The 23,021-nt window shown below is 44.6% G+C and overlaps 1 protein-coding gene and 3 non-coding genes across 4 annotated transcripts in view; 1 reads left to right on the plus strand and 3 right to left on the minus strand.

The window, feature by feature from the left end:
- shank1 (SH3 and multiple ankyrin repeat domains 1) overlaps positions 1-23,021 on the plus strand; it is a 64,939-nt gene that overhangs the window by 40,412 nt on the left and 1,506 nt on the right. Inside the window, exons 17-28 of the mRNA XM_063904643.1 lie at positions 7,069-7,151; positions 7,407-7,531; positions 8,046-8,181; positions 8,292-8,372; positions 10,937-10,945; positions 11,246-11,272; positions 11,385-11,441; positions 11,695-11,810; positions 12,362-12,485; positions 13,119-16,614; positions 17,142-18,032; positions 18,172-23,021. The exon at positions 18,172-23,021 is cut by the window's right edge and continues 1,506 nt beyond it. Of these exons, the coding sequence (XP_063760713.1) occupies positions 7,069-7,151; positions 7,407-7,531; positions 8,046-8,181; positions 8,292-8,372; positions 10,937-10,945; positions 11,246-11,272; positions 11,385-11,441; positions 11,695-11,810; positions 12,362-12,485; positions 13,119-16,614; positions 17,142-18,032; positions 18,172-18,259 (5,233 nt within the window). The 3' untranslated portion in view covers positions 18,260-23,021. The remainder of the gene's footprint in view (positions 1-7,068; positions 7,152-7,406; positions 7,532-8,045; positions 8,182-8,291; positions 8,373-10,936; positions 10,946-11,245; positions 11,273-11,384; positions 11,442-11,694; positions 11,811-12,361; positions 12,486-13,118; positions 16,615-17,141; positions 18,033-18,171) is intronic.
- On the minus strand, positions 22,098-22,187 carry LOC134878799 (small nucleolar RNA SNORD88). The gene has a single exon (XR_010167739.1). It is a non-coding gene; the product is annotated as a small nucleolar RNA SNORD88 (small nucleolar RNA).
- On the minus strand, positions 22,336-22,427 carry LOC134878797 (small nucleolar RNA SNORD88). Its single transcript, XR_010167737.1, has one exon. It is a non-coding gene; the product is annotated as a small nucleolar RNA SNORD88 (small nucleolar RNA).
- Positions 22,795-22,886, minus strand: LOC134878798 (small nucleolar RNA SNORD88). The gene has a single exon (XR_010167738.1). It is a non-coding gene; the product is annotated as a small nucleolar RNA SNORD88 (small nucleolar RNA).

Genomic DNA, 23,021 nt, shown 5'->3' on the forward strand with positions numbered 1-23,021 from the left:
TCGTTTTTCACTCAAACTATAAAGACCAAACCAAGACCACTATGGACTTTAAAGGCTCAAGGATGCCAAATATTTAGGTATGCCATTTAGGTTTGGCAATGTCAGTTGGTTGCTTGGCACATTACTTTGATCATGTCGGATAAAACGGATTGGTTGCTAATGCCAATTTTTAAACTTACATTTATGGTTCCTAGACAATCCTAAATTAGGTATGAAGCTAGTTATCGTTCTAATACTCAATAATAAACAGAGTGTTATCTGCCACTCTCTGATCATAACCTCCTTTCATGCCCATGCCTTATTATTTGTTAACAAATCTGGGCTATTCTGTAAACATTTAGCTGTACATAGATTGTTCTACCTTTGCTGTTTTAGCAGCATCTGCTGGCAATGAAAATACTAGTAACACTGCTGTTCATTTAAAAAGAGATGAAAGCTATGAGCTGATGGTTCATCAGATCTCTGTCATTGCCGCAGTTGCACTGATTAAACTGTACACATCTTTACATGCGGCTCCATGCGGCTCCTTCTTCCCCAGCCCGCAAGAGACCAATACTCTGCTAACAGCGGGTCAAATAAGGACTAGTGAGCACACACAGTTTGGAGCAGAGAGGCAGTACACCCTGATATCCACTGCTGTGGTGGTGTTTGCTTGTGCCTTGTTATATGCATTGCTTCTCGCTTGTGCAATATAAAGTCATGTGATGTGTTTTTTTCATATTTTTCCACCATATACAGTTTGACCTCACCTTACTTGGCTTTTTGGCAAAATGTGCAGAACGGGATGATCGGGTTTTGCTGTTGTTTGATGGACACACAGATTCCCACACACACACACACACACACACACACACACACACACACACACACACACACACACACACACACACACACACACACACACACACACACACACACACACACACACACATACAAACACACACACACACACATACAAACACACACACACACACACACACACACACACACACACACACACACACACACACACACACACACACACACTCACTCACTCACTCACACACACACACACACACACACACACACACACACACACACACACACACACACACACACACACACACACACACACACAGAGGACCACCTAGGCAGACATGCAGCTACAATCATGTGGACCTTCTGTTAACATTTGTTGGTACTCCTGTTCCCTCCCACATCTCTCTCCTCCTCCCTCTCCCTCTAATTCTCCCTCTCTCTGTCACTCTTACTCTCTCTTGACCCTCTCTCTCTTTCTCCTTCTTTTATGCCCTCTCTTTATCTCTCTCTTTCCCCCCATCACACATGCATGCACACGTAAACACATAAACACACGTACTCTACACAGAATCACAGCGGTATAGCCCGACATGCAGGGAGAGGAACAAAAAGGCAGAGATGTGAGCCGAGAGGGGACTAGGGCTGTGATCGTCCTTGGATGCAGGAGGGAGGCAAAAGAGAGAGCAGGAGTCGTAAAGAGGATAAGAAGGAGGGAGGGAGGGCAAGTCGAACGAGGACAACTTCGACATACGTGGAACGAGGCTCTGAGAGATGATGTGAGTGCCTATTCGAGAAAATTGTACCTCTGTCTATCTCTCCCCCTCTCTCTGCGTCTATCTCTCTCTGTCCTCCTCATCCTCCTCCTTCTCCTCTTCCTCCTTCCGCCACTTACCCGCCAGCTGTCTCTCTGTCCACTCTTCTCTTCCTGTCTGCGTCTCCCCCCCTCTTTTTTGTGCTGTACCCTCTCATTCATGCTTTGTTTACATCAAATGTGAGGGTAGTGTGTGCATGTGTGTGTGCATGTGTGTGTGAGCGCATGTTAGAGGTTGGGAGGAAAGCAAGCAAGACATTTGGTGGGTGAGGTAAGTTAAGTGTGTTTTAAAGGCATGTGTGGTCGGTTACAGCAGAGGAAGGACAGCAGAAGATGCTCCAGAAAGATCTGCACAAGATTTGTAATATTACATAACAAAAATCCTAAAAAACAGACTTGTCTTTTAACAATATGTCATGTGATGAGGGTGATGATACCTGTGCAGTCTCTAAAACTTTAAGACCGTCCTAACATACCCTTCGAATATGTTATATCAGATGGGACTGTATTGCAAAAAACTAATCTCAGTCACATCTGTTTTTTTATGAATGGGAAATCATGACAGGGAGACATGGGAAGACAGAATACTATACATTTAAAGGATTGGAGGGGTTAAAAGAACTGATGAAAGTAAGGACAGGATCGCCAACGAGGAAGTGTATGTGTTGTCAGTGGTAGTGTACGAGATGATTGCATGAATGCATGCGTGTGTGTGTGGACTGTGTGTGTGTGTGTGTGTGTGTGTGTGTGTGTGTGTGTGTGTGTGTGTGTGTGTGTGTGTGTGTGTGTGTGTGTGTGTGTGTGTGTGTGTTTGGGCATCAAACCCCCCTGCGTACAAACCCAAACACCTCTCTCTCTCTCTCTAAATTACCTCATTTCTCTCTCTCCTTTTCTTAAGCCACCTTATTCCCCCTCCCTTTCCCCCTGCTCCTCTTCTCTCTCCCTCTTGCTCTCTCTGTGTCGCAGTCACAATGAACCATCTCCATCTCCCTCTCTCTCCCATTCCTTCTCTCTCTCTGTCTTAAGTATGAAGAGGTTGGAAGAGCTCGGCCCTCTCCCTTTCCCTTCTTCCATCTCTCTCTCCTCCTCTTCCTCCTGTCCTCCTCCTCTCTCGCGGCTCGCGCTCGCTGCTGTCTCACTGGAAGACGAGAAGGAGAAGGAGCAGGAGAAGGAGGAGGAGGAGAGGGAGGGGAGGCAATGGCGATGGGGGCATGCGGCGAGGAGGATCTCTCGCTCTCCCTCTCCCTCTCTTCTTCCTGGCCGTCGCTTGGCCCTGTGAATAGGAGCGTCTGGTTCATTTACAGGTACCTGCCATGGCTTTTTATACCCCCCTACCCTCCACTCCCTCTCTCCCTCCAGTTGCCTCGGGAGATGGGGGGCGGAGAGAGGGATGCGTGCATGTGTATATCATGGATGGCAGGGCAGGATCTATTAGAGAGATTGACAGATGTTGCAGTGCATGCTCTCAGACAATGAAGATGTTTGATACAGTGTGCCTTAATTTGAGTGTTTGAATGTGTGTGTGTGTGTGTGTGTGTGTGTGTGTGTGTGTGTGTGTGTGTGTGTGTGTGTGTGTGTGTGTGTGTGTGTGTGTGTGTGTGTGTATGCATGCGTGTGTATGTGTATGTGTGTGATGCATGTGTAAAGACGGACGAGAGCTGCTGCTGCACAGCCCGGTGTTGAGCAGTGCAGCCGCTCTGTGTTTTGCTGTATGAACATTTGTGTGTGCTGTTTCTCTCTCTCTCGGCTTTAAATTGCTCTCTGAAAAACGTCCTCTAGCAATGCTGCACCTGCAAGTGATGCTTACTGTTTTTACTAATGTGCAGATTGATTGCGTGTTTGAGTGGCTGCATGGCTATGTTTGTGTGTGTTTGTGTGCCTGGATGGTGTTTGCTGTTGTCCATGAAAAATGTTGAGAAATGGGAAAGATTTCTCATTTCCTATGTTGGGACAGTTAATTGCATGTGTTCCTGTATGTGGTTTGTATGTTTACCAGAATGTGTGTGTGTGTGTGTGTGTGTGTGTGTGTGTGTGTGTGTGTGTGTGTGTGTGTGTGTGTGTGTGTGTGTGTGTGTGTGTGTGTGTGTGTGTGTGTGTGTGTGTGTGTGTGTGTGTGTGTGTGTGTGTGAGAAAGAGGGAGCGAGACTGCCGACAAATTGGAAACAGCTCATGGTGAGAGAGTTTTAACGATGCAGCATGCATGACAAGTTCCAGCTCCTTTCTGACACCCCTATGGAAGTCTGCGTGGCCAAAACTGTTTAATATCTCGGCTTGAGAATTGCTTTACTGTGCTGGTTTGTCCAGCATTGATACGGACACAACTTTAGGTTGCTAATAAGGAGGAAGCAACACTGAATGGCAATATCCCTGTATGAGTTTAGTGGTTGCTGGATCCTGATGAAAAACAAAAGCAATGATGCGTTCAGGTGTCATCCTGTAAAGACAGTTTCTAAGTTTGGCACATTTCTGTCAAACACCCAAAAAAGCGTCAATAAATTATAAACTGAGATAAGTTCAAATATACCGTCATTTACACTACATGTTACCTAGTTGATAGTGTAGATTCAAGGTCTGTTTTGTAATAACCTCTGTATGAAACAAAAACAACACAGTGGAGTTTATTCATGGCTTCCGTGATTAACACACTTCAGTGTTAAAATAAGTGCTTATGTTGTACTTTTTAACTTTTTAAGTTGAAGAGGATAGCCTCTACACTCTCTTAAACAGTTGACAAGCACACAGAAAACTTGGAGACAATGGGGGCTTCTAAGGATTCAATGGTGCACTATTTAGCACATGCAGGCTTCCTTTCTCAGCCGAACTTGGAGGAACATTCAGTCCAGAAATGATTTGGACTTCAGTTGATCGAGCCACTGAACTGCAACAGTTGATGATATCCTTGAAGACAGCAAAGTCTGAGTTTGTTGGATGGGTTTCTAGGGATGAGTGCTATGCATTCAACCCTGAGTGGTCACACATACATCCAACAGCTATAGGTGGGTGAGTAAATGATACAGAGTACAACATAAACATGACAAATATGATCAGGCACATTTTGTTGTACACGTTAGAAAGACACAGGCAGGCGTCATAATTATTTGTTGACATTGTGAAAGACTTGGCAGACTTGTGAGTGTAACTTTGGCACTATTCAGACTGGGAATAAACATGTGTCGCTTGTGATTCAACCACCAGTGCACAGCTCTAAGTACAGGTGTGAAATGAGATCTGATCGCTCAAACCACATTTTGAGGTTGTGAGCAGCCAAAATTAGATTTGAGATGTGTTTTGGCATGCATTTAACACACTATTCATAATTTTGTTATTTGTCATTTTGTTAAGTGAAATCCGATAACGAATGGAAACTCAATACCAGGTGTAAACTGACCAATTGAGATCGGATCACTAAACATGCGTGTCACTGTAATAGCAGATCTGACCTACTCTATTCTCTCTGAATGTTGGTTTCATGAAGGATCTTTTATTGGGAATATTTTGCATTTTCTGCAGCTTTTGTATCACCTTTCATAATGGCTTGTTATTCTGATGAGTTCATATTCCTGGTTACCAGGTACTTGCAAGGCATTTTTTATTTAAATAAGTCAAGATTTCAGAGTTTGTCATCAGACTGTGTTTGAGGCTTTCAATCATGCAGTCTAGCGTTTGCATAAAACTAGGAAACTATATATTAATTATATTATTTACTGCCGAGACTAAGCAATGTCAGTAGTGAAACAAGTGCAAACATGATATGCTGTTAATGGTAAAATTTCCTGAACTGATATGTCTGTTGTCATGCACACATGCTTTATTTCCATTGAGCGACTTGTTGCTTGTGCTGCCTGCAGAGCCAGATGAACAGCTACCGAAAAATGTCTGTCTATGTATGTAATCACTTTGCACCTACTGCCTAATAGTAATTTACTTTCACTCAAACCTACCATAAGTTTTGTGTGAACCTCTGTTTGTACAGTATGTGCTCATGTGTTTATTTGGTGCCTCAGTGTGTTAGAGATCTGGGCTGGGCAACAGAGATGGACAGTAAATGACAAGAATAACAAAGAGACGGAGCCCTGGCAGCGACAGAGAGGCTCACACAGCCTGTGGAGAGCATCACACACTCAATAGACTGACTTTAAAAGATCATGAAGGGGAAATGTGATTAGAAAGAAATTAGCAGAAGTTTAAGAACAAAGAAAGGAAGTCAATCTAAAGGGAAGTATTGAGTTGTCGGGGCCATAAGGATGGAAAAATTAAAAAGAAGAAAGGCCAGTCATGAGAAAAGGAGAGAGGGATGAACAGATGGAGTGGGCTGGGACTATTTGGTGCCAGTGGGTTTATCAGCATGTGGTTACAGTATGTTACAGCTGACATGGTATATATACCCCTCTGACTCCCTGACTGACTGAATGCTTCTTTCCATTCATAACAAGAGTCCGGTAGAGGTCAGCAGAGCTGGGAGGCGGTGCTGTTTCTCACACCCAAATTGTTTAAACCATAGCATGGGGTGTGTGACATGTCTCACCTCTAATACTAGTAGGACAATAAATAATCTTGTAATGGGCACACTACAAAAATATATATTTTAATAACATTTAACACCTTAAGGATTCAAAGGTATCCTATATTTTACTTTTTGTAACTTATTTAAAATGTGTGATTTTAACTTCCAACTTATTCCTAAATTCTCTGCTCTTCTTGTGTTGTACAGTTGCATAAACTATTCAGATTCCTTTACTTAAACTTTGAAAATGATCCATTACAAGTTTAAGTTCTGTACTCAAAACACAACTTATGAAGAAAGCATTATCATCAAAATGTTGGGTAGTTTATCTAGGGATTGGCCCACTGCAAAATCTGAGGGGTTGTAGTTGTACTTGAGTTTGTAGGAAAGTGTTCTGCCTCACAAATTTAAATTAATTTTGGATTTCCTATAATCTTTGCTTTTTTATCCCTACGTGCCTTTTCCTAGAAAAGGAAAATATACTCCTTTCAGCATCCAAAGACAAAAATAAATGAGAACAGGAGGCTACAATTTTAATTTCAATACAGGAGTTAACTGAAGAAAAAGCACAACAAAATCCTGACCAGGAATATAATACAGAATTGAACATCTAGATTAGTATATAATACTCTTCTAAATACACTGTAATTCCATTTGTAATCTAATTCAATGCGGAAACACGTTTTTGCCTTGTACTGCTGGTGATGTCATCAGAGGGAGACAAACGAAGCAGAGGAGAAGTTTGGCTGGGGGAAAAAAAAGCAACACCAGCGAGATAAATGTTGTTATTTATTGACTTAAAACTTCCCTTCACACCCGTTATTCCCACTGATTAAAGTGAGGGATGAATACAGACATGCAAGGATGTATAATGCATGTCCTCCTTGTCTTCTGTCTTTCTTTTCTGTGTCATTTTTTAACACCCTCTCTCTGTTTTCTGTCTCCTCTCTGCTAGTGACTACATAATAAAGGAGAAGACAGTGCTTCTACAGAAGAAAGACAGCGAGGGTTTCGGCTTTGTGCTAAGAGGGGCTAAAGGTAAGACATTTTAAAGACACAAATATTTTGCCTGGCAATCTCATTTGTTGATTGTGTCCGTGTGTTGGCTCTGGAACCTGATGGAGGCCCCGAGCAGACTGGTACTCGGAAACGCTGCTCCCTGGATGGGATGCTGGGTGTACATATACTTGATTCCCACTGCTTTTGGTTGGGTTAAATGTATTAGCAATCTTGAGGACATTTAAGCATTTGTATCACATGCTAATGCATTCCGTATTTTTATTGTGCCTCCAGCTCAGACTCCTATCGAGGAGTTCACCCCGACCCCGGCTTTCCCTGCTCTGCAATACCTGGAGTCTGTGGACGAGGGAGGTGTTGCCTGGAGAGCCGGGCTCAGGATGGGGGATTTCCTGATAGAGGTGATACTATGATCTACTACTGCATTATGGGTTGTAATTAAAAGCACAATTTCGAGGTGAAAAATAATGTGTTCATCTGCCCCATGTTTCAAGTCTGCTCCAAAATTGAAGTAGGCCAATGTGACACCATTCCACTAATAAAACAAGACAAAAAAAGCCAACAAACACTCTAAAACAAAACCATAGGGGAAGTAACAAGATAGGAAAGGTTCACAGTCCTCTACATGTGAAGGAAATGTTTAATTTTGTGTGCACTTTTTTAAAATAAAATATTTCAATTCATGATTGATCTACAAAAAAACTAGTATTTAGTTCAGCGGTCCAATGCCTCACTTCAAACCAAAACTAACTGAAAGCTGTTTGTAGGTTTTCTTTAAATATACACCTTTCCAGCCCATAAAATGTATGTAAAGTTAAAAAAGCTGTTAAAATTATTAACCTGATGCGGGGGGTAGGAGTGTTATTGAACTCAATTACTTCTCTGTCCTTCCTTGTCTATACATGTTTCTCCCAGGTCAATGGTCAGAATGTGGTGAAGGTCGGTCACCGACAGGTCGTCAACATGATCCGGCAAGGGGGAAATAGCCTGATGGTGAAAGTTGTCATGGTGACCCGCAACCCCGATATGGAGGAGGGTTCGAGGAAGAAAAGTAAGAGTCTATCTTCTGCACTCTGGGGTCCTGCGGTGAATGAGTGATAGCGGTAGCTGAACTTAGGTCTTGACTAACACTGCTGCCTGTGTCTGTCTCCTTCTCTGCAGTCCCCCAGCAGAGTAAGAGGCTGAGCACTCCGGCTATCGCCCTACGATCCAAATCCATGACTTCAGAACTAGAGGAGATGGGTAAGAAATTGGCTTACATTAACTTTTGGACGGTTGAAAAGCGAAGAATTACAGTGAATGAAGAAAAAGACAGACAGGGAAAAGGAGAGCACATTAAAGCTGAAGAAAAATAAAGTGGAGGAATATATTCAAGTGATAAAGGATAATATAAACAGTGTGAAATCTGAGTGTTGGGGGTTGTTAAAGATGCTGAAAGTGTGAAGGGGAGTTGAGCTAGGACTAAATTTAGACAGCAAGAAAGTAAAGAGTTAGATAGTTTCTCAGGGACAGAGAGGAGGGGGACAGAAAGAGAAGAGTGGCTTCCGCCTTGGATGAAGGTCTCAATGCATTTCACTGTTCTTTCAGAGGTTCCACACTGTCACTTCCAGCACACCCACTACAGGTAACCCCACCCTGAAAAAGTGTCGCTAACCACCCTGTGATCCCTCTCTCACTGCCCGCCTCTCTTACCCCCCTGCACCCCCCACTCCTCCCTGGCCCACCCACAGCTTTAACCCCAGTGCCCACAGAGCAGTCTACCAGTTTGTCTGCTCTACACACACTGACACACAGCAAGTATTTGTTGCCAAGGTAACACTGCAGGGGAATGGGCGTCACCTGAGAAGACTTTTTCCAGATGCTGAAAACATCATGGCTAAGTGTCTGTCTTCATGTCTTAGTGAGCAAGTTGCAAAATATCAAATGTAATATCTAGTTGAGAATGTCTCTGATTAATTTAGAAGAAATCTTACCCAGGATAAAATTATTGAGATGAGTAATTTTTGAGCAAAAAAGCAACTTTGTTCCAGGTCTGTTGCTATGGTTACAGCATTATGTGTGGCTACGCTTATGCCATCTCTATTTGAGGCAAAATAGTGGGAGGAGAGTGCATGGTGAGGGTCAACACCCCCATTTGCAGATCTGAAATTGGCCAGTGTTTTATTGGTGATTGGGTTATCTTTGCTGAACATTTATGGTGTTTGCCGCCGGTGTAAGTGTCGCTTCTGGCTGGTTCTGAGCATGCCCAGTGAGTAATTGATGATGTAGGAGGGCTGATAACATGTGGAGCTGCAAGAGGGGAGGGGAATCTGCAGGGCTACTTCAGCTGGTTTCAGATTTGGTTTCAGTACTTTAGCCTAAAACAATGTCTAAACTTGCTCAAACCGGTACACAACAGCAACGACCAACTGAGTCTGGCCCGGCTGCTGTACATCAGGATCAGACTAGATATAAATCAGCCCTTTGCTTTTTCCCTTCCCCATTTCCTCATCTCACCTGCCTCTTCTCTGTGGTGTGACCTCACTTGAGCAACACAAAGCATGAGCACCCAGTCTGAACACAGGTGCCAGTTTCCTCTACCCCGAACCCACCTTTCCTTCACCTTCACTGCTCAATATACACTATGATGTTCCCACTAGCACTGTACGTATGCAGTAAAACTGTATGCATTATCTCAATATATAGAGTAACAAATATTGAGTTGTTACAAATGAAACCGTTTTACATTACACCATTAAAATGTGGTAGGAACATCTGCTTGATTGCTTTATGACAACAACAAAAAACATGAAGTTGTTCTCCTTCCACCACCTATAACGCACAGTTTCTTTTCTGCTAAAAGGTGTTTTCTTTTTTTAAGAGGATGTGGTTATTATTATTTTTTAAAGCAGTAACCATATTGCTGTTTTGAAACTGTGCACAATAGCCTCATCATTATCCTCATACCAAGGTACAGCATTGGAATTATTTGAAGTGATATAGAGATTTAAATGTACCACAGTACAGGTCCAGCTGAAGGCAGATTTATTATATAGTGTATATTAAAAATGTATTAAAGAAATATTCCAGGTTCCTTTTCATGTGGCTACTGTATTTGTATACTTTCCAAGTTATTATACACAACTTATAATAACTTAGGCCCTGTTTGCTTATGCCTCCTTCTGGATCAAGGTGAGAGGGGTACAGTGTGTGAGGAAGCCATGTCAGCCCCCACCATATGCTTATTCTAATTCATTAGAATTCATTTAGCTGTGACGCCTATTAAGCTGTCTCACCTCTGTGATTGGTGCAGTGTCCCAGTTCACTCAGAAGTCACGCTGCAGGAAAACAAGGACATTGAAATGGAAATGATCATGCAGGGCACTTTAGTCCAAAAAATGTTGTTTTCATGACACTCATTTCACCCAAATGGTATTTAAAATTAGTTTAGACAAAATGTAGCTTAATTTTGAAAGGATTTGTGTTGTAACAGATCAAATCAGGACACATTCAAATTCCTTTCATGCTTGGTTTAACCATAGAACATTACGTTTAATTTCTGTTTAATCAGGCTCTATAAGCCACACATTATGAAATATAACGGCCTGAGTATGGGTATTGTGAATAACCCTATTTCTATTCAGTCCGCACACACAAGCTCACTCTCACCAGCGGATGCAAACACCATAGGGTCACCTTTATTTCCTCCTCCTTACTCCCCTGAAGACTTATCCCTTTACTGTTCACTGGTTTAACCACTTATTCTGTCTTTCCTCTTTCTCCTTTGTCCCCACTTCACTGCTGGCGGGATCTCAACCATTTAACAGTAGAGAGAGGTGGGAGTCAATTCAGACTAAATCCACATTTATATTTGTGTTTTCAAGTGTGTAAGAGAGAGTAACAGCAAGAAGCATACTGTATGCGTGTGCAGCATATTTACTGTAACATAAGTGTGCATGCTCCAGCTGTCTTAAAGTGTGGTTGTTATGTACATTCTTTCACATCGAAGATCGAAAAGCCCTGGCGAGGTGACTCAGTTTGTCAGGCTCCAGGGGATATGATTAGTATTCACTGTAACAACGCTATTGCACTTTCACTCCTGCCAAAAATTAAGTCCCCTTTTGTCCTCCTTCCAGCTGCTACCCCTTGGAAAAAAAAATCAGGTATGCTCTGGTATACTCTTGGTTAAGGCATTGTATTTATCTCTGTCCATAATGACTTGGTACTCACCGCTCAGTCACTTATTGAGCTGATTCTGAGTTTCTTTTCTTTTAGAATTCGAATCCTCCCAAGTTACCGAGAAGAAGAGGACAGTCTATCAGATGGCTTTGAGTAAGGGAGATCGTGTTTGTCAGATGTTTCCTGAATTTCTTCCCCTCTTTCTTGTCCACTTTCATCAAGTTTGTCCCTTTCCACACAATGTTTCCTTCACTTTTGATGTTCATTTGTCTGTTTCATTGTCGTATGTCCCTTTCTCTCTTTCTCTCTCTCTCTCTCTCTCTCTCTCTCTCTCTCTCTCTCTCTCTCTCTCTCTCTCTCTCTCTCTCTCTCTCTCTCTCTGTCTCTCCCTGTCTTTTTCTCTCAGATAAACTAGATGAAATTCTTGCAGCAGCTCAGCAGACAATCAGCACCAATGAAGCACCAGGGACACGGGGACAGGGGCCAAAAAGAGACAGAGGAAGAAGTTTCTATGGCAATGAGGTGTGTTTTGAGAAATCTATTACTGTTTATTTCTAGTGTCCTGAGATATAGGTCCCTGTGTGCAATAAAAATAGTGATGCTGCACCGGGGGAAACCCTCAACTTAAATGATCCTCTCACTCCTTTATCAAAGAGTCTGAAAAGTTAAAGATCCACTTGATTAAGATCCAGAGATTTGTATATATGTATCTCCTGGCTTGTAATGAACAATGAAACATAAACCCGCTAAAGGACAACACGAGACATTTGTGTCACGGCGAATATGTCGTCCACACACATGGTAACATCGTAATTTCTGCACCAACATCCTTATGTTTAGAAAATATGAAAAAAAATCACTACTGTAACAGGCACATTGTTATTGTCGATACATTTAAACCCGCATTCATTTTTTTGACATTACAACAAACCAACCATGCAAAGGAGTGACTCATAAAACCCCTTTGGTCTCTTTCAGCTAACCTTTTTAGTTCACTGACCCAGACATGTATTGTAAAATTGAGTCTAATGTTGATCTCCATTTTTTTCATATTCTCTTTTTTGGCACTACAGCCAAACTTCGGGGATCAGTCCGGGATGGGGATGATGTCGTCTGGGTTGGGCCTCGGCTATGACCGTGGCCAGTTCACTTCAGGTCATGGCCCACCGCACGGTATGCTGCGGCAGAAGTCCATCGGTGAGGCTGTCTGTTTTTTCTGTCTGCCCCCCCTTTGGCCTGTCTGTCTGTCCTCTGGACCAGCAGAGATCAACTCTGTGCGGACCTGTTTGTCTTGTTTGTGCCCAAAAATGTGCACACTTTCTGTCACACTATCTGTATCTGTAGCTTTTGTATGTTATACTTGTAATGTAAAAACAAGATGTTTGTTTGTCTTAAACTCACCCTACTACTATTTGTTATACAAAGAAGGGCCACTAATCTGTTTTATTCTAATAAATTCATTTCTAGTTTGTTGCTTGCTGAGGCTTTGCTAACTCCACTCCTGAAATAGTAATGTGCTCTCTCGTGACCAACAAAACAAATGCTGCTGTGTGGTGTTGCCCAGTTGCTTCCTGTTTGTGGAACACAAAGCATTAACTGATTCACCAACTAACAGAGACAAGAACTGAGGACAGACTTGCCGGCAGTTAGACGGGCAGTCAGATTAAGACAGACACGCTCAGATTACCGTTAACTTTCCTTTTTCTCTCTACTCTTATTCACGCCCGAACTTCTCTTCTATTCTTATTCTCACTTTACACAATTAAAATCATATGTAAATGCTGATTTCATCCCAATTTTGTTTTCTTTTTTGTTAATTCTTTACTGCAGGAGCGGTCGAGGATGAAAGGCAATTCCTGCATCCTCCAGCCATGAAGTTTGCTCGCAGTCTGTCAGTGCCCGGCCCAGACGAAATCCCCCCCCCTCCCACCACGGCACCACCAGACCCTCCATTCTCCTCTGCTCCGCCACTAGGTTGGAGAACAAAGTCATCCCAGCAGCCCTCTGTCTCTGTGTCCCAGTCCACAGCCACCTCTGCACACTATCAACCCTACTCCCAGCCAGTGCACTTCACCCATGGGGGCAGGGAAAGGGCAGGGGGTCCAAGCACTGGCCCCAGTGGTGGAGCGGTGGACCACACCACTGCCTATGCACACGCAGCTCCCCATACTGCTCAAAGCAGGACTGCTTCGAGGAAGGTTACCTATACCGGGGAGCCTGTTGGAGCTGGTACAGGGGCTGGTGGAGGGGCCAGGGCAGCAGGTCTTAGAAGAGGTTACAGCACAGCTGTCCCCCCATCCAGCATTGCCACTGTAATGCCCCAGCAACAACAGCCTGCCCAGAGTCAGCCCCATCGCGCAGACCGCAGTGCAGCTGGAGCAGGCGGTCCTAAAGGAGGGGCCCGGAGAGGTAAAGGCCCCCTGGTGAAGCAATCCAAGGTAGAAGACCTGCGTTTGGGCCAGGGTACACTGGGGGGCAAAGGCACAGTGGAGAAAAGCTCCATTCCCATCCCAACAATTATTGTCAAGGCCCCTTCAACCAGCAGCAGTGGACGCAGCAGCCAAGGCAGCAGTGTGGAAGCTGATGTTCCAGCATCAGGGGAAACAGATGAAGCCAAAACAGCTCATGGTCCTCCTCCCTCCGGTCCTGCTCCACAGCCCCCTGCCCCACCTTCCATCCCAGCACCGCCGCCTCCATCCTTGCCCTCTATGCGTGCCCAGGATAATATGGACTATACCAGCCAGTTTGGTGCTGCCATTGTTGGCGCAGCTCGCCGAGACAGGGAACGGTTTCATGAAGCCCGCCGAAAGAGCTCCTCAATGTTCATGTCTGCTGATGAGGATGTGATTCTTGGGGGAGTGAGTGATGGCATATCAAGGACTCAAGTGTCGCAGCAACAGCTTAGCACACAGGCTGAAAGTTCATCGACACGGCTACGCCCCTCGAAGTCTATTGATGAGGGCATGTTCTCCGGGGACAGCTTTATCCATCACACCCGCAGTATGCCTCCAGCCTTTGGCCTACCTGAGTACTCCTCACCTGCCCAAGACTATCAGCCCAAGTCTGTACCTACTGATTTATACACTGGCAGGCAGTCCACATCCTCTAGTAACACCACCTTCATTCACCCTCTAACAGGAAAGGCTCTTGACCCCACATCGCCACTAGGTCTTGCCCTAGCTGCGAGAGAGCGTGCTCTGAGGGATGACAGCAGGTTACGGAGGGGAACAGATCACCACTTCACCCGCCAGATGTCGAGTGGGGGGTTTCCTTCGTCTTCTGTCACCTCTCAGCCAGTGTCTTCCACTGCCCAGTCCTCCAGCTCCTCTTACCTGGTCACCTCATCTTCTCTGGCTGCTACCACGGCCACTGTTGGCCGCCCACCCTCACCTAGAATTCTCAGAGGAGTTGGGAGTCAGTGGAATGAGGAAGGCGGTGGAGGAGAGAGGGAGCGAGAAGGAGGAGGGGCACGTGAGGGGCTGAGAGTTCGGTTTTCCGAAGATAAAACGGTCCACACACACCACTACCAGTCCCAGCCGTATCAGCCTACCTACAAGGAGAGGGAGAGGGAGAGGTCGAGGGAGCGGGAGAGGTCTAGGGAACGGGAGAGGGAGCTGTCACGAGAAAGAGAGAGGGATCAAGAGAGGGAGGGTTATTTGAGGAGGGCAGAGCAGGCTGCTGCCACTGATAGTGCTGCTCAGCAGGCGTCCCAGCAGCCTCAGAGGCCCTCTTTTCTCAGGATGGAAAGTCAAGCTGATGCCTATATCTTGTCCCTCACCCCTCCCTCTCCTCCCCCTACCGGTACTCAGCAGACAGCGAACAGTACTGGGAGCACTGGGACTGGTTTGATGGTTCTTCCTCCCCCTGCCCCTTCAATTGATGCGGACGATGAGTTTGTCTACGCAGACCCTCTCCCACCTCCGTTACAGTTTGCTAACAGCTTCGACAGGGGAATGGGGGGAATTTCAGGGTACTCGCAACACGGGATTCGCCCCAATAGCCTGACTTCCCGCCAACAGCAGGTCCCACCCCCTCCACCTCCACCTCCTCCACCACCACCTCCAACAACCCAAAAAGATTCATTTATATGTGGGTTTCCAGCTCATACACCCCTGCCCTCACCTCAGGCAGGGGACTCCACTGCCTCCAGCCTCACATCTTATGACAGCGAGGTGGCTAACCTGACTCAGTCCGCTCACTCCCCCTCCCAAACCTCACCCAACCCTCTGCCCTCTCACTCGCCCTCTACCCTGCAGCCCTCCTCAGTATCAGGACCTCCGCCTCCCCCTTCAGTCTCGCCACCGCCTCCTCCTGGATCCTATCACAGACCCTTCTCTATGTCCCACCCCCATCACCTTTACAACAGCTCTCACACGCCTGGACGCTCATCCCCCACGCCTCCCCCGCACACAGTTGCGCCTCCCCCGGCCTACCGTGGTCCCCCTGCACACTCCTCCACTGCTGCCACCCCTGCCACACATAGGGGCACTGCCTCACATGCCATGACCGCTAGCTGTGCCACTACAACCACCGCTGCTGCCACCACAACAAGCACCTCCACTCAGCTCTACCAGGAGCGCATACACACCACACATACAACACCTTCCACTGCCATTAGTCGCAAGACAGGGGAGCACCATCGTCCTCCCCCCGCTGCCAAGAAAGGAGAGTCCCAGGAGACAGTGGTGGACTCTGGGATTGAAGAGCTGGACAGCCGCAGCAGCAGTGACCACCACCTGGACAGCATCCTGGCAGGTGGCCGGGGAGACAGGCTGGACCGCGCGGAAAGGGGAGGACGGATTGGAGGGGGAGGTGGGACAGGGGAATCAGAAAGGGGAGGAGATTTTCTGGAGTCGTACATGAGCTACCTGGATGGACAATCTTTTGAGATGCAGAATGCTACAGCAGCTGCCTCCACCTACCCGAAAAGCAACCGGTTCAGAGAGGGAGGTCGCACCAGTGATATGCACAGGCAGACCAGCACTGCTCCAGCATCCTTCCACTCTCACAGACAAAGGGACGAGCAGACAGAGGACGAGGTTGAGGACGGAGTGGACGAAAGTGGCAGGGATCGCTATGGGGTGAGGGATATGCATTTGGGACGTCCCGTTTCACCGTATTTTGATCGCCCTCGCACCCCTGAGATGAAGCCTCTCTGGGACGAGGGGCAAATGGCCGGTGACCAATCTGCAGCACTTTTAGAGGGGAAGAAGATTTACCCTCCTGCATCCAGTATGAAGCCAAGCATCATAAATGAGCTGAACAGTAAACTGCAGCAAAGAACCAAGGACACCTGGAGCAGCCAGAGAGCACTGAGCAGACACAGGTACACATCAGGGAGAGCCTCAGATTTATGTTTCCCAGGGTTACAGCATGTTGTTGTTGTTGATGCACAGCATTGTCATTCTTTACATGTTTCACCCGTGTGAACGTATCAGTGTGCCACCTGTGAGTTCTTTACCTTCCACAATTGATGTTCGAGCCTTCTGTGAAAAACTGTGTACTATCTGTGTGTCATGAGTGTGTTTTGTCTATACTGTGTAAAACTCTCCTTTTTTTCCCCATGTGTTTCTCTCAGAAGCAGAAACAGGTAATTGAGCCGCTTCTCCGCTCCTTTTTTTCTGACAGGGTACATAACAAATGTGCTTGACTTTACAGCCTGATACGCAAGGAGAGTAAACGTTGTTAAACATTTATAGCACTAAATTACAAACAATCAAAAAGTTGACAGCATGAAATAATTAAAGATCACAAGTTCTGTTTGAAGAACGTGTCCCTTAATGTGTGTGCATTATTTTCAGCTTATTGTTTTTTATTTATCTTGTAACAATTTCTCTCCCTCTCCACTCACAGATTTTCAGAAGACTCAGCCTCTGCTCTTAGCCCCCCCTCTGCTCGATCCACGTCACCGTCTCCGATTTCATTATCGCAGCCATCATTGTCCCCATCCCCGACCCCTGCTTCCCAGTACCCTAACTGGGGACGTTCCCCATCTCCTCAACCTCAAGTTGCCTCTCAGCCTCCACGTTCTCACTCCCCCCTGTCCCCAACAGGTTATTCCCCTTACCCCACGTCCCCCAAACACAGACCTGTGTACCGGACCAAAGCACTAGAATTTCAGTTCATCCCAAGTCGAGAGTCCCGTAAAGCAGAGTCACACATGATGCAGCGTAGGCGAGCACCCAGCCCCCTTATCTCACCCTCAGAGAGGCCCAAGGTGGGTCCACCACGGCCATCTTCCCTTCCGCTGCTCCCTACCACACCTCTATACAGTGCTATGTACGACCTACGAGGTTCAATCACCCCACCATCACCTGGAAACCCTCTTGGAGATCCTTACTTCTCGCCTTCTCCTCCCCTGTTTGCCCCCTCTGGTGCCCCTCCTCCTCCAAACTCCACTTTAGTTGTTTCTCGTTCCCTCTCCCCAACTCACTTCCTGTCGGGGACCTCTTCTCCGCCCATGCATCCTCACCCTCCACCTACATGCCTGAGTTATCCCCATCTCCCGCCCCCTTCCCCTACAAAGCCTTTTGCCTCCAAGCCTCTGCCCTACTGGACCAAGTACGACGTTGCAGACTGGCTAGGATACCTGAACCTGGGGGAGCACAGAGATCGTTTCCTGGACAACGAAATTGACGGCTCCCACCTGCCCTCCCTAACGAAGGATGACTTTCTGGATCTGGGTGTAACGCGCGTTGGCCACCGCATGAACATAGAGCGTGCCCTGAGGACCGTAATGGACAGGTATGGCTTCAACTCAAACTGGCTTTTCATAAAGCAAGATTCGATTAAAAAAAACCATTGACGTACAAAACAACACCATTCACTATTGTTCTACAAAAATACTAAACATCATGTCCTTTGTCTGTTCTTCTGTCCTCAGGCTGTCCAGCAGCCCGTTTCCCATTTCTGTTCTCTCACCTCGGGATGGACAGACTGACAGGAGGAGGGACGATGGGAGTCGGAGCTGAGGTTGCAAACGCAGAAGCAGAAGGAGAGAGGGGTTTGAGTCAATGAGGGAGGAAGGCACAACTGCTGCTATCCATGGTGGATTCACACAACAAATTACGGGAGAACAGATTTACACAGAGAGCGACAAAAAGAGGGAGACAAGTCCCAAAGGGAGATGGAAACACAGGGATGGAAAAAGAGCTTATGATCCATAAAGACACCGGCTGGCGCTCCCCAGTTGTGGCAGGTTGATTTACACAAGTACACTCCCCACATGCATGCAGTCACACCCATCAACAAACAAGTAACACAAATACAGTTTCGTCCAAAATGCATACAAAGACACTATGGCTGAAGCAGATTGTACAAGGGAAGGGATGAAACCGAACCAAATACTTGACAGGAACAATCAAAAGCCTGTTAGATTTTTTAAACAAAATCAAGCAGGTTGTGATGTTGCCGAGTTAGAAAAAAGGGGTCTGCAGCTGTTTGTTAAATATTGCTCTAACCCCTCAGCCAGCTGGTTAAAACTGTTCAGGTTTAAGAGTGGAGCCCATCAAGATTATTTAGAGTGCAATCAATGACAACCCTGCCCCGTGTGAATGGATGTAAGTTTTAACTGTATGTGTGAATATCATTAAGGAAAGACTATTTGAGAGTGAGGCTGCAGGTGTGAGGCTTTGCTGTCTGCATGGTCAACGTAGGAAGACGCAGGGCAGTATATCATGAAGGTGCATACCGATAACTGCCGTCCTTGATTTAAAACCAAGGAGGCTGGCTTTGGTTCGGCTTTAATTGGTTTTATGTCTTGTTTTTACCTCACCGTTGGTAGGGCTCCTTCCTCACTGCAGGTCCTGTGATCAGGATCCGATGTGTTTTCTCTATAGCTCTTTATCATCTTTAGTCTTATACTGACATATATACAGACTGGTCACTGTATCACACATTTGTAGCAAAAATAAGTGCCCAGACCAACAAAATAATATAAAAAATGTAAACACTGATACACACACAGGCACCCGTATTACTACTATACACGCCTGCATGCATACACCAACATGTAGACATACACATACCCACAAGCACTTGCAAGTGGTTGTGTTAGAGTTTATGGGACACCTTATATATAGCCACATGTTGGGATCCAAGATATACTTATACAAAAGGAGACAGACTGTGCTTTCAACGTAACAATGTGAAGAGATATCCCCCGAGGATTTTATTTATGGAGAAAGACTTCCTTAGCGTCGGGACAACTGTTGTACAACAATTCAGACCTTCCATACGAGGGAGACTGGACAGGAGAGGGGAGGGGAAGAGGAAAAACTGCCATTTACTTGCTCTTTCCCAACCAATCCCCCCTTCTCCTTCCAGGAGAGGCCCCCCCCTCTCTCGACTAAATCCAGGAGGAAACAAACAGCCACCCGGCCGAGGAGATCTGAGAGGAACGCTTATGTCGAGTTTTAATACTATGATTGTTCTTACAATTTTTAAACTTTAAATGGGAATACTGGAATACTGATATTGATATGAAGAGATTTATTATAACTATTAATCATTACTTTCATCGTCCTTACTGTGATAGTTTCAGAGGGTTCCTGCTTTCTGCCTTTGGTGTCTGATACGGCGCATTGTGCAGTAAGTTTATTTTCTGACTGTGATGAAGAAAATTGTCTTGGTTATATATATAAATATATATGTGTATACTATAAATAGGTATTTTTGAATTAAAGATGCATATTATTTTGTGCACGGTACCCTTAACATCGCTTCTATGTGATAAGAAGCATTGCAACTTAATGTGAAGCACATTTCAGATACTTTGTTTTTCTTTATCCTTAGGCTACTGCTTCTCTTTCGTCAGACTGTGAGGCTTTTGACAATGACAAAGATGGCTTAAAATAGGATTCTTTTTTTCCTCTTTTAAAAGTTAGTTGGCACTTAATAATGTGCAGATACTGATTGTGTAGCAACTCTTAATTTAGGGATGCCAATACACAAAAGTAAAAATCCGTGTCATTGTTTTTACAAATCATTTCGCACTAAGTTCCTTCTATTTCTCCATCAGCTTCCACTGCACATGTACATCTCCTTACAACTTCAGTCCTGAATTCTCATTGTTGCTGAGATCAAATATAAGGGCTCTCTCATGACCTCTCTACCTTGAACAACAGCTCACCTCTCCTGCTGCTTCGAGTCCTCGAACACATATCACACGTGCGTTTTACATCGGGGTGTAGATGGGGAGTTTCCTTACGGCCCTGCTATCTAGCCTCACTGTTTTTGCAAAAAAGATAAATGAGTTTTCAAAAGTGCACATACACAGAAATGTGAAGGAGCAAAGGTGGTTTTGTCTCTGTAAATGCTCGGTGCTGGTGGTCAAGGAGAGATTGTATTTGAATGCAGAGGAAATGGCATTAAGGACGATGAAAACAATGGTCATCTAATTATGGTTTAAGATGTAAAAAAGTCTCAAAAGTTCTAAAGAATCTCTGTCTTCCAAATAATGTTTAACATAAAAAGGTACAATGTATTTATTTAACTGTAGTGCTTTCTATACAGTTCGACCTGTTCTCTACATCTGCCTACTTCAACTGTTAATAACCTGACAGTATTAAGAGCTCCAGTCTGTTTTCTCCCATCGTTTGCATCTACTTGTTTGAACATGGCATTTTCTGCTGTCAATGCTTACAGCTCATTGTTTATTACCAGCATATTATGCAATGACCCTATTGCCATTAGCAACTGTGGCTTTTCACATTTCCCTTTAAAGGTTTTGCATCTAAAAAAGGGCGTGTTTCTGAAAGGGTGAACAAGCAGAATGTGGCATCCTTTCCAAACTTGTTTCATAGCCAGATTCTACCTGTCCCTATCAGGTCTCAAACATTTGCTAGTGAAAATAGGGCCAATAAATGACTGTGGATAAGACATATTGAAGATCACTTACTGATGAAATGATCACATACGAGAAATCTATTTTTGGGAGACTTGTCATTAATCCTTTCTTTGCGTTTTAAAGTAATGAATATATGCTGGCTCCTCATTGCTGTCAGGAGAAAAGATGGAATTGGTCTCACTCTATAGAAAGCATTTATTTTCCTTTAAGAGATCTTTTAAAAAATGAGAATATGAACTGGTGAAAAGTAACTTACAGAATGTATATGTGAAATACATATACAGTACACATTCATATATACATGAATTTAAATTGTTTTAAGAGATAATAAATTGTTAGAATTATAAAGATACGGAAGCAAAGTTCTATTTTATTTTTCCTATAATGAAGCATGTTTCATTTCCACCTGGACACCTGTAGTACATTTACTCCCTGGACATTTTCTACTCCCTAGCTCACTTTAATAAAAAAAAAACGCCCAAAATGTGTCATCACCCCAGCAAATAGTCATCCGGTTGTCATGTTAATTTGTTATGTACTTTAACACCGAATGAGATCAAATCCATACCAAGTGATCAAATCCAAGTCAACAAATTACATCCATTAAATGCCCCTGCACACTAAAGCTACCCCCAACTGATACCCTGTATGCACAAATGTGTCAAGTCATTTTTAGGCCATCAACAGAAATGGTAGTTAAGACAGTGGTTACAATAATGTGAATTATTTTAAAATCAAAACAGAACATTTGTAGAAAAGTGAAGAACCAAAGTAATTTTAAAGGACTTTTATTTGATTAAAAAAAAATCCAAGCTAATGCAGAATATTAAAAACATACACAACCAAATCACATTACAACATTGTACTAAAGAAGGTGCAGAGGGCCAGTACCTGAAAGAGAGCAAAGAAGAGCAGTCAGAATAGTATGAATCCCACATGGTTCACAAAATTGTTTCAGAAATCATCTCCTCAGAGTCTGCCTTGTCAGGGGCAGAGCTGCACTTCTGTCATCAGTGATTTTCTGAGCCCAGTGCTATACATCATAAGAGATTAGCATGCACAGTGTGCAGGATATTTATGAAACACACCTGATGCAAGTCCAGTCTTTAAATGGTTTTACCACCTGAATCACCTGAGAGAAAGAAAAAGGAATAGTTAGTTTCTTGTTATAATTATTACTTTTGATAATCATGAACTCCTTTTCTCCTCAGAAACTCTGGCTTGTCAGGGCCAAAGATGCACTTTTATCTTCATACTGACTAAGAGCCCAGTGCAAGTCATCAGGGGAGAAAGACACAGCTAAAGCCACACTGGCAGTAGATGGTATGTACATCTGAATTCACAAGAATAACCTCGTAGATACCTGTTATTCAATTAATACCGCAGACTACTACAGCAGAGACACATTGGGGTGAAATGTATGAATGCCTTCTTTAATCTCATAAAAAGCCCATGATCATCCAGAATAAGGTGTCTTGCATATTAATAATAAAGTGTCTGTCTCCAGTTTGGAGCGCTTGACATGAGAACATTGATATGTAACATACCTGCAAGGTCCAGCCAAGGAGTGTTTCCACGTGTTGAATGTGATCTGAAAGGGACAAAAGTATGTTTTAATGTGTTGACATGGCTAAAACAGTCAAGCAACATTAGTTAATTTTTCTCCTCAGAAACTCTGGCTTGTCAGGGCCAAAGATGCACTTTTATCTTCATACTGACTAAGAGCCCAGTGCAAGTCATCAGGGGAGAGGGACACCGCATGACACAGTTAGCTACCATGCTAATCTAAGCTAGTAGGTTACCACGTGGAGAAAGGCCCGCTGGGCTACCAATTTTCAGGCTAAACCATCTAAATTGCTGTGACGGTCAGGAAACGGGTGAGTTTA

This window comes from Eleginops maclovinus, chromosome 16, assembly GCF_036324505.1.
Source record: "Eleginops maclovinus isolate JMC-PN-2008 ecotype Puerto Natales chromosome 16, JC_Emac_rtc_rv5, whole genome shotgun sequence".
NCBI lineage: Eukaryota > Metazoa > Chordata > Actinopteri > Perciformes > Eleginopidae > Eleginops > Eleginops maclovinus.